At 42.0% G+C, this 14,589-nt stretch overlaps 1 protein-coding gene across 8 annotated transcripts in view; it reads left to right on the forward strand.

Moving 5' to 3' along the window:
• Positions 1 to 14,589, forward strand: part of brsk2a (BR serine/threonine kinase 2a) — a 229,253-nt gene that overhangs the window by 122,825 nt on the left and 91,839 nt on the right. For all 8 annotated transcript variants that reach the window (XM_054733232.2, XM_054733234.2, XM_070550435.1 and 5 more), the window contains exon 2: positions 14,087 to 14,181. In XM_054733232.2, the coding sequence (XP_054589207.2) occupies positions 14,087 to 14,181 (95 nt within the window). The remainder of the gene's footprint in view (positions 1 to 14,086; positions 14,182 to 14,589) is intronic.

Raw genomic sequence — 14,589 nt, forward strand, 5'->3', positions numbered from 1 at the left:
TCATAGGGGGTCAATGGGCCAAGGTCAATATCAGCACCTGAGCCATTTATTCTGCCAGGACTAAGTATTATAACTTCCGTTTTGCTCTCATTTAGTTGCAAAAAATTTGAAGCCATCAAACATTTTATGTCCTTCAAACAGTCCAGTAAAGTTACTTTGCCTGCAAGAGCTTTAAAATTAGGCTGTGCAAACATTGTCGAGAATTCGACAGGCGGATTGGGGCTGGTTCTGTCATAAAGTGGGAGCTCAGCCAGAAAGCAAGGCTCTCGATTTACCGGTCGTTCCATGTCCCAACTCTCACCTTTGGTCATGAGCTTTGAGTAATAACTGAAAGAACAAGATCGTGGAAACAAACGGCCAAAATGAGTGTCCTGTGGAGGGTGGCCGGGCTCAGCCGTAGAGAGAGGGTGAGGAGCTTCGACATTCAGGAGGGACTCTGAGTAGAGTCACTGCTCTGCCGCATCAAGCTGAGGTGGCTGCCTGGGCACCTTCCTGGGGTGGATGTTTTGGGCATGTCCTGCTGGCAGGAAGCCCCCGGGTTGACTAAGGACACGTTAGAGCCTTGAGGTCCTTCCGGAAGAGCTGGTGGAGGTGGGCATGGACACAACTGTCTGGGATGCCCTACTTGAGATGCTGCCCCCGCGACATGAACCCTGTTAAGCGGAGGATAACGAACAGAACGAACAATGCAAACATAACCACAACACTTCCGGGCTGCATGGTGGTGCAGTTGTTAGCACTGTTGCCTCGCAGCAGGAAGGCTGCAGGTTGGAAACTTGGCTGTGGCCTTTCTGCTTGGAGTTGCATGTTCTCCATGCATGCTCTGGGTACTCCGGTTTTCCCCACAGATCACAACATGCCCTATAGCAGGGCTATTCAATTCCAGGCCTCGAGGGCCGGTGTCCAGCATGTTTTATTTTTAACTCTGCTTCAACACACCTGATTTCAATCAGCAGGTGATTAACATGAATCTGCAGAGCCTGATGAACTGCTGCACAGGTGACTCAACCACTGAATCTAGTGTGTTGGACCAGAGAAACTACTAAAACGTGCTGGATACCGGCCCTGGAACCCTGAACTTGAATAGCTCTGCCCAATAGATTAACAATTGTACATCACTTTGGATAAATGTGTCTGCCAAGTAAACGAGGGCTGAAACGATTCCTCAAGTACCTCGAATAATTAGAGGACAAAAACGCCTCGAGTATAATTCTCTGCCTCGAGGCTTCGTTTAATTCATGTTTATGCAATCATGGCATTGCAATCGCCCAGGGTCATGTTTCACCCGGACCAAAATAAGTGACGCACATATGTGACATGATCGAGGTAAAATGGATGGTGCCACTAATATTAAAAGGAGATTAAAATAGGTTCTAAAAACAAGGCAAGCAGTGCAAAAGCCAAAGCTAATTAAAAAGGGACATTTATTACAAAACCCTGATAATGACGCCAAGGGAAAAAAAGAGCGTTCAATCGAGTGTGCACAGGGCCCCAAGGGACAAGGCGGTCCGGTTCGGCCCTGCTGAGCTCTCGACCAAGGAACCTCCAAGGCCGGCAGCATCGTCCTCGCGGAGCCACAGGATAACTTCACGGCGGGTCTACTCCTCCTCCACCCAGCCACTGTGGGCACACAAAATTCACAGCAGTAAAAGGTCCCCGGCACCAGACCACACACCGAGCCACAGCAACTCCAAACACTGCCAGGCACTGCTCGATACTTTCAAGCGGGGGCAGAGTAACTCTGCCCGCTTGCCGTGTTGCACACTGTGCCCTGGCTTCTCCGGCCGCGGATCTCGCTCTCCGCTGCTGCTGCTGCTGCTGCTGCTGCCCGTGCTGCTGGTGAACCCCCTCCTCGGTCCAAGACTCCGACCGGACTCAGTGGCACCTGTACGCGTGCTGCACATGTGTGGAGAGAGGGACACCCACGCTCCTCCGCACTCGGCCGCCGTCCATCTTCCAGGACCGTGCTCCGGCAGGGGGGGGGGGGGAGGGGGGGGGTGAAAACGTAGTCCAGTGTAAATACTTTAAAATGGATTTAGCCTACCACAACACCACATCCTCGATGCTGCAGCACCTGACCAGGAAACATCCACATGTAAGCAGAAGCAAGCGGACTCTGAGGTCTGCTATATATTCTGCAGACACTGTGCGACTTTTTAGTTTGTAGCACTCAGTTTGAGCTCACACTGTGCATCAGGTAGCAACACGTCAGACCTAAAAATGTGCTAAAAATAGCAGGTTTTACACAACACACTAGACTTTTTATTGTGTTGTTATTGATGTCTGTTGTACTTCGGGATTGCTGCAGGAGGGCACAGGTATTTATGAGTGGCAGAGGAAAATGAAACTAAGTAAATAAATGTGTTGTGATCAGTATAATTTGACGCAACCACAGCAAACATGCTTTCTCGACAATCCTTGTTATTGTGTGTGGATAAAAAGTGTAGAAATTAAAACGGATGTGTGTTAATAGGGAAATAGCTGGCGAGCCATATTTGCGCATGGACCGTGAGCGGTTCTGGTGCTGGTAGATTCTCGCGCGAGGGGAAAATCGGCTCAGGTTGTATACTTATTTTTTGCACAGGCATTTGTTTACTGTGAAGTAAATTTGAAGTGCTGAAGTTTTGAAAACTAATTTTGAATAGAACTTGAAGAATAACTGGCAATGGCTTGCTCATGTTAAGAGGTCTTTCATATTTTATAACATGCTATTTGATATAATGGTTTACAAACACAAAAGGGTAATTGGTAACACTTTACATTAAGTGCACACTATTAAGCATTAGTTAATCGATTAATCGATAAAAGATTCTATAGAGTACTCGATTACAAAAACATTCGACAGCTGCAGCCCTAAAATAAACAAAACAAACATACCTTTCCTGTGTTCTTGCTTCTTTATCTGTTAAAAGACAATAACTGTGCTAGTACCTCAGCCTAGACTTTGCATATACACTCAGCAAGGCTCTGAGATCTTTGGGAAACAGTCAGCTGGAAGAATGCTGAACCAAACAGAGTGAAGCTGCTATTGGCTACTCTGCAGCACACAGATGCAGTCAGATTCCTCAAACGTGCCCCAACCCTAGTAACTTTTTACATCAAAATTAAAATATTCATGCATTCTTTAGCCTACGATTGTTTCTCATGCTGCACCTTCTGCATTGTAACTGTGCTCACGCTTTAACTTCTTTCTGATTCCTAAATCTGAATTGGATATGCATATTTAATTAGATTTATTTATTAATTCTGTCATGTTGATTTTGCTGTTCATGCAAGCACATAGAATTGTCTCTGTATGATATGTGCTATACAAACAAAGCTGCCTTACCTAAAAATGTATACCCATAACACATTATCCCTAATTTATCTCCTCAAAGGCCTCTTTGCTTTCTTTTGTTTTATTTTTAAAACCTTTTATCTTTTAACACTATATATATACTTTAAATTAAAGTCTTTAATTTATCTATTTCCTCATCTTTATTTTTTAGATTTTGTTAAATTTTGTTTTTGAACAGGACACTTTATGCTAAACACATTCCTAACTGCTTGGAAACGTCAGTTTCTTGCACAAATGGCAAATAAACACATTGAATCTAAAACGTTCGATTGTAAAAGATGTGATCTGCAGTTTTGCAAACATTTAAAGATGCACACCCAAAAATTGGTTAGTAGTGTAATACATTGAGTAATAATCAACATGATCAACTGAATTTGGCATTGGCCAATCTGGATTACATTTTGAATGCATCATTGCTGATCAGGAATAAAAGAAATGACAGTTACTTAGTGCTAATTCGTGCTTGCTACAACAGATTCTCCAAGAGAAAGTCTTCACAGCTTCTGAAGATAAAGTGGAATAAATCAAAATCAGCATCAGCTGGTCTGAGATAGTGAAACTCTTGTCAATTTATCTATTTAAACTCTTCTTTTTCTGCTGCTTTTCTGCTGACGCAAAGTACACTGCTATCCTTTGTGCCTGAATGACATCAAGCAGATGCTTTTCATCCTTCAGCTAAGTTCCTGATTGAACACCAAACTGGAAAACCGTATCTCTTCAGTTTCGTGTTATGAGATGTGTCGGCAGTAGTTTCATCTTAACCTTGGACCAGGATCACCAAAAAATAAAAAATAAAAAAAGCTTAAATGTTTTAGTAAACATGTTTTAAACCTGCGAGTTGTGTCCAGACGGACTTTGATCCGGAAAGAGTTGCTGCTCTTAATTATAAGTCTGCTATGATCATGCAATGGACCTAATAAAAGTTAAGCAGACGTCTTATTTCACACAGGCCAAATGATGTTTCTCTGAGTGCGTCAGTGTGCCTCCTCGCTGCACCACTCCAGGGCTGAACTGTTCTTCCTGCTTTTGAAGCTGTTCTGTTGCTTTGCGCCGCTGATGTTATCATTGCCGTTGCTCTGGCTGCCAGGATTCACCAGGGTTGCAAGGGAATGCAGAAGTTTAACGTCACGCCTCACTGAAAATGTTAAGAATGAAGGAGATGGATTGAGTGAATGAAGAGACAAAAAAAGATGGCGAGAGACCGGGACTAAATTCACTGAGCAGCGAGTTAACATTGTTTGATCTTCATTGTGATGTCTCCTTCCTGCACAGTATGACTTAACACCTTTTTGTTGAAGATTCGGTATTTGGCCTTTTTTTGTGTGGACTGATAATAGAATGAGATATGTGTTTATGAATAAATAAGACGAAAAGGATGGGAAAAATCCAAGACACAAGGCAAGTGGAGAAGCTAAGTAAAACATAAAAACAAGGTTGAAACAGAGTTCAAGACATGCCGGGTTAGGCTGCACATTATTGAAAAATATCTATTAATATTTAAAGTGCATGCACTTCTTACTAAATCTTAGGGTGATTCTTACATTATTTTGCAGGGTATCTTGTTTTTGCAGTTCATGAAAAAAGTTTGTTTGCAAACTATTCTCAAATATAAATGTGGTGTTTTATGTTTAATGGCTGCAATGCATTTGTAGTTTTGGTTGATTTAATTTAATTACCGTAATTTCCGGACTAAAGTGTGCACCTCAATATAAGCCGCACCGGGCTAAAAGCCACAGATATCTACTGAATTGAAAACGTAGTTTAACTGAACGTAACTGAACTGATCAGTATCAAACTAAACAGAAAAGTTATTGATTAGTTTATTCATCGTCCTCCTGCGCACTGAAACCACTGAAGTCATCATCTTCTTCAGTGTCGGAGTTGAACAGCCTCAGAAGAGCTTCGTCACATACCTTTTCTGTGGTGATGTCGGTGTCGCTCTCTGTGTTGCTGTCATCATCCCAGGGTGAAGCTGGGAAAACAAGCAGCGCCGTTTTACTGTGAAAAAAAAATCCTCCTGGACTCTTTCCGTAGCACTCCTTTAACCATTCCTTCATTAGACTTTCTAGCATCCATCCTTTCTGGTTGACTAAAGCCACACCTCATTATAAGCCGCATGGTTCAAAGCGTGGGTAAAAGTAGTGGCTTATAGTCCGGAAAATACGGTATGTCAAAGTAACATGAAGTAGTTTCCTCCTTCTCCACCCTACTGGTTGAAAGTGGGATTACAACAGTCGTAAACAACCCTTCTCCAGCCTGCTGTAGCTAGCGCTAATCGCTAGCATTACAGCTAACATCCGTAAAGCAGGTAAAGAGAACCCCGTAGAACATCTACCCACTCCAAAAAACTACCAAGTGCAATTTTTGGTCAACAGAGGGCTGCAGAGTGTTGTTACTTTAACTCTCATATCTACATTAGTTCTCCTGTAATCATCATTTCCAGATTTAAAGATATATTTATCAACCCAGAAAGACTAGAGGAATAATCCATATCGGGTATTCCAAAACTTTCAGAATGAGAAGTCTTTGACAGAGGCATAGCAGTTGGTCACAACAGATCTTCTCTGGTGGAGGGGATTCTTGTGTCCTGCTCCAAACTACTACACTGCATTTCTTCCACTAACACTGATCCCAGGACAGGGTTCCAGTCCTCATATAGAGCATTTGGGGTTAGAGAGCAGTAGTGGAAGGCAGATCACAGATCTGTGCCTAAGGGCGATAAACCTCTTGGAGAGCCAGTGCCTCGGGGAGAGTAAGCTAAGCCAGAATAAGCTTTTACCATCTGCCAGCAGTGGTTTAGCACTTTCGAAAGATCAAGTTTAAAAGTGAGAGAGGTATGCAGGTGGGAAGATCTCTTTTTGATCTTTGGCCTCCTGTAGTGGATTTTGCTTCCAGATGGAAATTAATCCAGTAATGAATTTTAACCACTGTGTGGGGGACAAATCTGAGAATGCAGGTTGTGTATGTTTTTTGTTAGCAGGTGAAGGCTTTAAAGAGTTTCTCCTGAAGCCAAATACAAGCAGGGTGTTATCGCTCGCTCTCTGATACTGCTTTGAGTTTCTGATTGAGAAAATCAGAAATCAGCCTGACTGTCAGGGTAGTCCTGCTCTCCTATCTGCTCTTTCTATGATAAAAGGAGCTCCAAGCAGCTTTCTTTGGAAGCAGGATGTGAAAAGGCTTTATGAAGTCGTCCTTTCTGCTCAGATCTAGGGGTCTCCTGTCTATTTTTGTGGACAAACATGGAAATGAGGCACAATGGACAACTTCAGCAATTCAAATGTTTATAGAAGGTTTTAATTTGTTGTAAAAGTTCACTTTTAAGTTAAGTTCTTTATAGTACTTCTGATGTGCATGTTTGAGAACACGTTATTAAATTGAATAATCCCAAAGAAATCAAACCCAGAATGGGGTCTTCTCCATCCCCAAGATTCTTTAATCCTCCACTTGAAGCAGGACCTTGTCCGGAGAAGGCACTCTACCCTTTTGGTCTCAGATTTATCCAAATCAGATTTCTTAAAAATATTCATGGAATCTTCAAGACCAAAAAATTATTGTCACTCAAGTTTGCCGAAAGTTTCATTGTTCAAAAAGTACATGCTGTTGCAATGAATAACCTCCGCCAGTCCAGATATTGTTCAGGACGGCAAGTTCAGCAGCGATGTTTAATGCTCACGAATCCTAATAACTTGGGAAGACAGCGAAGTGAGACAAGAAGCTCATTAACAAATCAGCAGTGGCACATCTCAGTGGTGTAGAGCAGAAGATCCACTGGAGGAGCGCCCTTCAGGACTTCATTTGTAAGACTCTCATGACTCTGTGCACGTTTGTTAATTTGGTTTTTCCACTAACGACAAAAGCATTTATAGATGACGGCTCTCAGTGTAATTCCCTTAGTTTCTGATTTATTCTAACATTTAGGCCTTCCATCAGATCCTCAGTTTATGACCTGAATGGCTTCCTCTTTGAACACACTCAGCTTTTATTCCAGAATGTTATTTTTCATCCGCCATGTGTCAAAACCTGCAGGGCTATGATTGAAAGCGTGACTTTTTTTAAACGATGCAGCAGTTTTCACCGCCGTGGAGCGCACCACTTCTCGGCTCTGACACTCCCCGAGCAACGGCGCTCACTCGGTTTTCCTGCTCCAGCATTCCTTCATATTAGACCATTAATCACAGGGAGATAAAAGAACTGAGACGATGGCTGGTGGTTAGTCGGTGGTGGCCTTTCCAGCCCATAAGTCCCTGGCTGCTGTCATTACTCTGACACTGCTGCGAAGGTGAGAGCTTTTGATGCTATTGATTTGGGAGGAGCAAAAGGAGTGGAAGACATCAGTGCACAATGGCATCATAAACTTAACCTCTCAGGTTTATTCACACCATCTTCTCACCCGTGTGGCCATCCCAGGGTTGTTTAAGCTATAGTGAGCTTTGGACATTGTTAAATGCTGATGAATTTACCAAAACTCATTCAAGATGAAGTTAAAGGTCTTTTAAATTACATTCGACCCCTTACTGGTTTCTGCTTTTGCACCTAAACCTTCCAAATCAGTGAAAAAGACCTGACCTGATCCTAAACACTTCATTTTGATGGAAAAAAACACTTTCACAATACCACGAGGAGTCTTAGCTTACAGTTCAGACACTCAGCTTCAAGGTATTCCCATTTAAGCTGTTGGAAGCTCCTGTGGGAATTCCAGAGCTTTATTATGCAGAAGGTTATCTTCCAGTGGCTGGAAAATAATTGGAAAATTGAATCAGAAGCTCCTTTATGGACATAAAACAGCTGAAGTCATTTATTATTTCTTGGGTAATTAAGCAATTAAAATATGTGGAGTTGATTCCAGTTGCATTTGGAGGCTCTGGCCGTGAACCTAGAGCACACAGTCAAAGGATATTTCAGTGCAAGTGATACAGGTCAGCAGAGTGTTAAAAAACAAACAACAAAGTAATTAATCACAGTGACAGCTGGTGTATTATTATCAGCCAAAGTAAAAAAATAAAATAAAATAAAACAGATATGTATATCCTCAAGAAAAACAGTAATTTATAAGCTCGGCAGCATTAAAAAAGGCCCAGATGTTCTGCAAGGAATTTGATGATGGATGATCACAGAAATCCTTCCACAGACACAACATCCAGCCACACGAAGAGGACTCTCCAGGAAGTAAACATATCCTTATGCAAGGCCACCATAAAGAAAACTAATAAAAATAAACAGAAAAAGAGAGAGAGAGAGAGCCAGATGAACAAAAAAGAGGGTTTTTTTTCTTAAATGTTACAACAAGCCTCTAGTGCGTTTTAGATTTGAAAGCACATGAACGCTACAACGGCAAATCGGTAAAACAAGCTAGCTTAAAGCAGTTTTGTCACGTTTCTTAATGATCTAATAAAGCATAGCTATATAATATTGTGGGGACTTAAAAAAAGAAAATTAATTAACTCATTCAATGCCAGCCGTTTCCTGATTGGTAAAGCCGTTCGCTGCCAGCGTTTCTCACCGTTTTTACTGTTTTTTAAGAGTTACAGAACGTTGCGCGCTTGGATGATGTCGACGCCGAAACACCCAAAACAAAGAGTAGACGCATCTCTTACATCTGGAAGAATCCGCGTGTTTCGAGCGTTATCCGTTCTTTCATAATCCGTTGTTGAATTGTGATCGGCAGAAGCTTTTTCGGTTCGCGTCTCACTTTTTTACAGCAGTGGCCCAAAACGATCTCCTAACACATGGATTTTCTGCTTCCTGATCATGTGACGTGTGACATATGTGGATGAAGATCGGCTTTAGAGCTGAGATGTTTGTTCTCACGGTGCGGGGGCTCGTTCCGACGCCCACACAGTAAAGAAATACAAATGAATGAGTTAATGACGTGATTTTCTCACATTTTTTAAGACCCTCAGCCAATAACACGGCTCGGACCAAAACCAATGATTGGGTCATCCAGTTGTCTGTCTCATTGAACCGTTGCGCTTCCCTGGGTCCTTCGCTCCACATTACGCGCTTGCACATTTAGCAACAGAGCACTAGTAACATAACATTAGTGTGAGAGCAACAACCAGCTGCAAGCACTTGATGATTTAGGACAGTGTCTCAAAAGCAAAACACCATTTGAAGTCACAGAAAACAAAAGATCAGAGTACCTAGAAAACGGTGTTTAGCGCTATATCGTTTGCTCTGGTAATACGAGTTCTGGTAGTGGGTAGACGTGGCCTAGGGTGATGCACCGCGGGAGAGGTGAGAGTTCCGACACCGTTTGTGGCTAAACGCTAGCTTGTTTGTAGATTTACGATTACAGCTTTAAAGGTGTGGCTCACTGGAATTTTTTTTTTATAAATAATTATTTCTGATGATAATCAGTCACTGAGTTTTTCATGCAGGCTGAACATAAAACAGCCTTCTTCACCTATCTCCTGCATTAGCTTCTAATAGGAAATAGATGGGAAACTCTAGGATTTGAAAAGCCCGACAGATCTACGTCACACTGTCACTTAACATTCATGGACTCACCCATCTTGACTCACGACGGGGAAGGCTGTTTTTGGTTTAGCATCCAGGAAACAGCAGACAACGTCTCGGTCTAGTTGAAGCTAATCGGTAGCATTAGCAACCCCACCACACAGCAGGACTCCTCTAGGCTTGTGTTATTTGTGAAGATGAAACATCAACGTTGCAGAACAAATTGAGCTGGTGGTAGAGTTGTGTTGCTGTTGGCCAGTCTAAGGTGAGATGTTCAAATATCAAGAAATAAAGACTCCAAATCCTGTCGTCTGAAGCTACTTTCTCTTCTAGCTGAATTCTCTGTGCTAACACAGGTGCCTCTGGGCTTTTTCCCCAGAGTGTGACTTACAAGGCATTCATTCCTACTAGAGACGACCGCAAATGTATTGGTTGAATGATTTTTCCACACCTTTAATGGTAGAAGTCTGTGCCTGCCTCTCAAAAAAAAAAACACACAAATCCTTAATTAAATAATCATAAGGTTAATTTATATTAAAATGTGACCATGCGTCTTTCGCATTCTCATTTGAAAATGGATTTTAAAAGCCTGTTAACTTTTATATGTTCACATAAATCCGTTCATGCAGAGATGCAGTATTAGTCAGATTAGAGAGATTTTACTGTCCCTATCAACCTCTTCATGCAAAACAAAAACATTCCCATCATCTGTTTTTCTTTTTCCTCCCAGCTTTATATGCAAGCTCCATTTCATTGCTGGGAACGACTAAGTAAATCTACCTTCTATTAAAGTTGTCGTGTTTATCTTTTCAGTCTCAGGACAGCCTTATGTCTTCAGTCTCTGTATTGTGCTTTGCACTTCCTTACAAAGTGATCGTGAAATCATAACGTGTCGTGTTCCCTGAGCACTTTTCTGTCTTGCTAATGTGCCCTCTGCTCGAGGAGACACAAGCACGGCGAATAATTCTGTTAACTTTTCTTGCGTTTGCAGACATATTTCCTCTTTAATGTGTTTACCATGACTCATGAGCCTCACTGTAGCGACCATTAACATATGATTAGCATCGTCGAGATAATGGGGTTGTCTGTTGTTTCTCACTTCCACTCAGCCGCCTCATCCTCATTTCCAAATCTATTCCTTCTACATCTTTTTTCTTCCTCTGTTTAGTATTTTCTTATCGGTAGTTTCTCGCTCTCCCTCGCTCACTTTTCCATGAGACTCTCCTCTCTGCCCCGTAGCCCTTCAACTTCTCAAGCTAACGCCTCACGCCCACTCATTGTGCTCCAGTATTGCTTAATTATCTGTGGCTTTTCATTTGAATAATGTGCAATTTATTACAATTCTCTTTATATATTTCACACATCCCAGATTTTGTTTGTTTGTTTTTCTTCTTCTGATTCCTCTCTCTTCTTTTCTCTCACCTCCGTGACATCTTCACGGTGTCTAATTTCTTAGTTTTGCCTCACTGTTTCCACTTGTTCAAAGTTCACCGACTCTACTCGGAAGGAAATTAGACAAAAGCGTATCAGAATGAAAATGAACAATAAGCAAGTATTGTTTTAAAATAAACCCATTTTTTATGTCTGCTTGGTCCGGTGCCAGGCTGTGGTGTCTTCAGCGAGTTGTTGGCGAAAGGGTACATCCTAGTCCTAGTCCATCACAAAGACACCTATGCTTGCTCACGCTATCACCTAGGGTCAATCATATCTGTGTCTATCAACCATGATGGTGTCTATCGTACTTGGTTTTTGTCTCCCACTCCCAAAAAATTGCATGAGGAGATAACGAGCAACCTCTTAAAAGAAAGGCCTCATCCAGATGTTTTCTGATTTCAACTGTAGAATAGGCTTATAAATCTAAAGGCATGGTAAGATGATGCACCCATGATTCACCTTTCAATCGATGCTTCCTATTGTGACCCATGCCCGTTCAAAATCGATTCGTTAACGTTCATGAATGATTATAAATAAATGCCCCCCCCAAAAAGCTGCCACTAAAGTGTGGCGGGTATATAAAAGTTAAAACACAACATCAACACTACCAACATGTGACAGCATCTTGCATGTTTCATTCGTGGGTTAGAATAAGAGAAGCCTGTGGCTGTTCCTTCTAATAAATCCACAATCAATGAATTAATAAAACGTGCCCACATCTCTGGCTTTTTCTTCTTTATAAAATTACGGCGCTCCTTTGCTACAAAGTGGAGTCTTTACCCAGTTTCTGTTTTGTTCTCTTAATCTTCGTGTAATTTATTGATGCTAACAGTTTTGCTTCAGTATAGTGTTACAGAGACCTGGCATAGCAAAAATGACCCAACCAAGTTGAATCTTTGAATTGATGAGCCAGTTCATGATGACGCCCACCTCTTGCCATCCTGGCACCATAACATTGCACGCTACTATGAAGCTGTATTGATATACTTTCATGAAGAAAACAGCACCATTCCAACCTAAAGCCGGCCGTACACTGTGCGACTTTTTCACTTTTTTGAGCCGATTTTCCAGTCGTGCGAGAATCCACAAGATCTGGGCGAGTTTTGCGCTGAGCGTCGTGTAGTGTACAGGGGTTTACGAGAGGCGATTAACACCACGTGACCAGCTACCGATCAGCAAGCGTGAGCTCGCACGGACTTCTGGAGTGTTTGATATTTTGCTCGTTCCTCGTGAGGGTATCGCACTGTTGAAGCGGCGCTGCGAGCAGCTGCAACCCAAAAAGTACCAGACCGCTCACGGCGCATGCGCAATCATGTATCAACACCGCTCGCCCGCTATTTCCCTAATAACACACGTTGTTCATTTTTATTTCTACACGTTTTTTTTGCACACAGTGACAGGAATTGTCAAGAAAGCGTGTTTGTCGTGTTCATGTCAAATTAAACTGATCACAAAACACAGATTTACTTTCTTTATTTCGATTTCCTGTTCCAACCCCCATAAATCCCTGTGTGTCCCCCTGCAGCACTCCCGAAGGACAACAGGCAAAACAAGACAAAAAAAAGTCTGACGTGTTGTGTAAAAACTGCCATTTTTAGCATATTTTTAGGGCCGACGTGTTGCTACCAGACGTACGGTGTGAGCAGTCAGGTCACATCCGAGAACTGGGTCGTACAGTGTGAGCACATGACTCATGAGATCTGCCCTGCGAGGAAGTTGTACAGTTTGAGCGGAAGCTGAGTGCTACGAGTGAAAAAGTCGCACAGTGTCCGCCCAGCTTAAGAAAACCTTGGTAACTTGATTACACTGCTGCTGTCTGTGTCAATATAGAGCTGTCGTTTTGCTTGCGTTCCATCCATCAGTAAGCTCCGTTCATATAAATAAATGTTCAGAACAAATCTAATGATCTATTGGTGTTTTAAACCCTCGTAGAAGGCCTGAAGGAAATCCATTAGCAGCATAAACAGACATCTGTTCTCTATCGCCTCATGTTTGTTACAGTTTTAAGTAAGCTATCTGTTGCTGGAATCCCTTAATGCGTTTGCAGCTCTGTGGTCCCTGGCAGAAAACTGACTGGTGCTGTTGTCATGGCTCCCCCATATCAAATGCACACCCCACTTTGTTCCACTGAAACGGCGCTCTTTGTGGTGTCCCTGCCTGTCTACTTCATTGTTGGTGACTGATCATTTAACTGAGGATACCCAGGGACATTAAGTAAAGCAAAGCAGGGAAGATGCTTCTGCGGTTACAAAGCAAACCACAGGATTTGTTTGAGCTTTGACAGAATATTTGTAAAGGAAATCCCAACAGAAGCCTCTGCAGAGTGCATCAGACGCTCAAATCTCTCTCTTTGTGTCGGCGTGTTGTAATGTAGAAGGTTATGCTTGTTGAGTTGAATCATTCAAATGAACTCCCTCTGAATGTGTGTGATGGTTCGATGTTTTCGCTCATATTTCCGGATCAATAATTAGCTCCATTCAGCGTCTGACTTTTAGCTTTTATAGAAATCATTTGTTTTTTTTTGCCATTTCAGATTAAAACTGAATTTCAGTGGTTTTCTTCATTATAGGAATCAATAGCACAAAATGAATTCTCACTTACCGCCTTTATGACTCAAATAAACCCCAGAGGAGCTGTTTACTTAGGTAACCGCCGACGCTTCAGAAGTCATTATGGGATTTTTGAACTTGAGTTCATGAGCCATTTGACGTTAAGCTGGCCAATAGACAATATCTGTGCAAAACTAGCAACATCTTCCACACATCCTGTAGCGTATTAGCTCATTCAAGTGCAAACAAATCTTTTTTGAACATTTCACCTTGGCGACCTGTTCTGACTTTTTCTTTTCTGTTTTTGCAGGTCTGGTAAAGCTTGGAGTCCACTGTGTAACATGCCAGAAAGTTGCCGTAAAGATTGTCAACCGTGAGAAGCTCAGTGAATCCGTACTTATGAAGGTATGTGTACAGGTTTTGTGTGTTTTGCTGTTAAACCATTAGGACATGAGATGCTTTTTTTTTTTTTTTTTTTGCAATAACAAAGGTATCCGTTGAGGTGGAATAGTCTAATGCGGGTCCTGCATGCGTTAGATGTGTCTCTGTTCCTGCACATCCACGTCAGTAAACAGGCATCTTTTACAAATGATGAACAGAAAATTTAACCATTGTATCACAAGAGTTGCAGCTGGAAAACTAAAATCCTGCAGGATTATTGGCCAGCATTGGAAATCACAGTCCTAGAGCTTAATTTTGATGCTGTTTTTCAAATTTCCCATTTTTAATAATGCATCATTATTCCAAGAAGTACTGTTTGAATTTCACCTTACCGATTGTTTTTATTCTACAAAACAAAATATACAGCACATG

Source organism: Nothobranchius furzeri, chromosome 4, assembly GCF_043380555.1.
Source record: "Nothobranchius furzeri strain GRZ-AD chromosome 4, NfurGRZ-RIMD1, whole genome shotgun sequence".
NCBI lineage: Eukaryota > Metazoa > Chordata > Actinopteri > Cyprinodontiformes > Nothobranchiidae > Nothobranchius > Nothobranchius furzeri.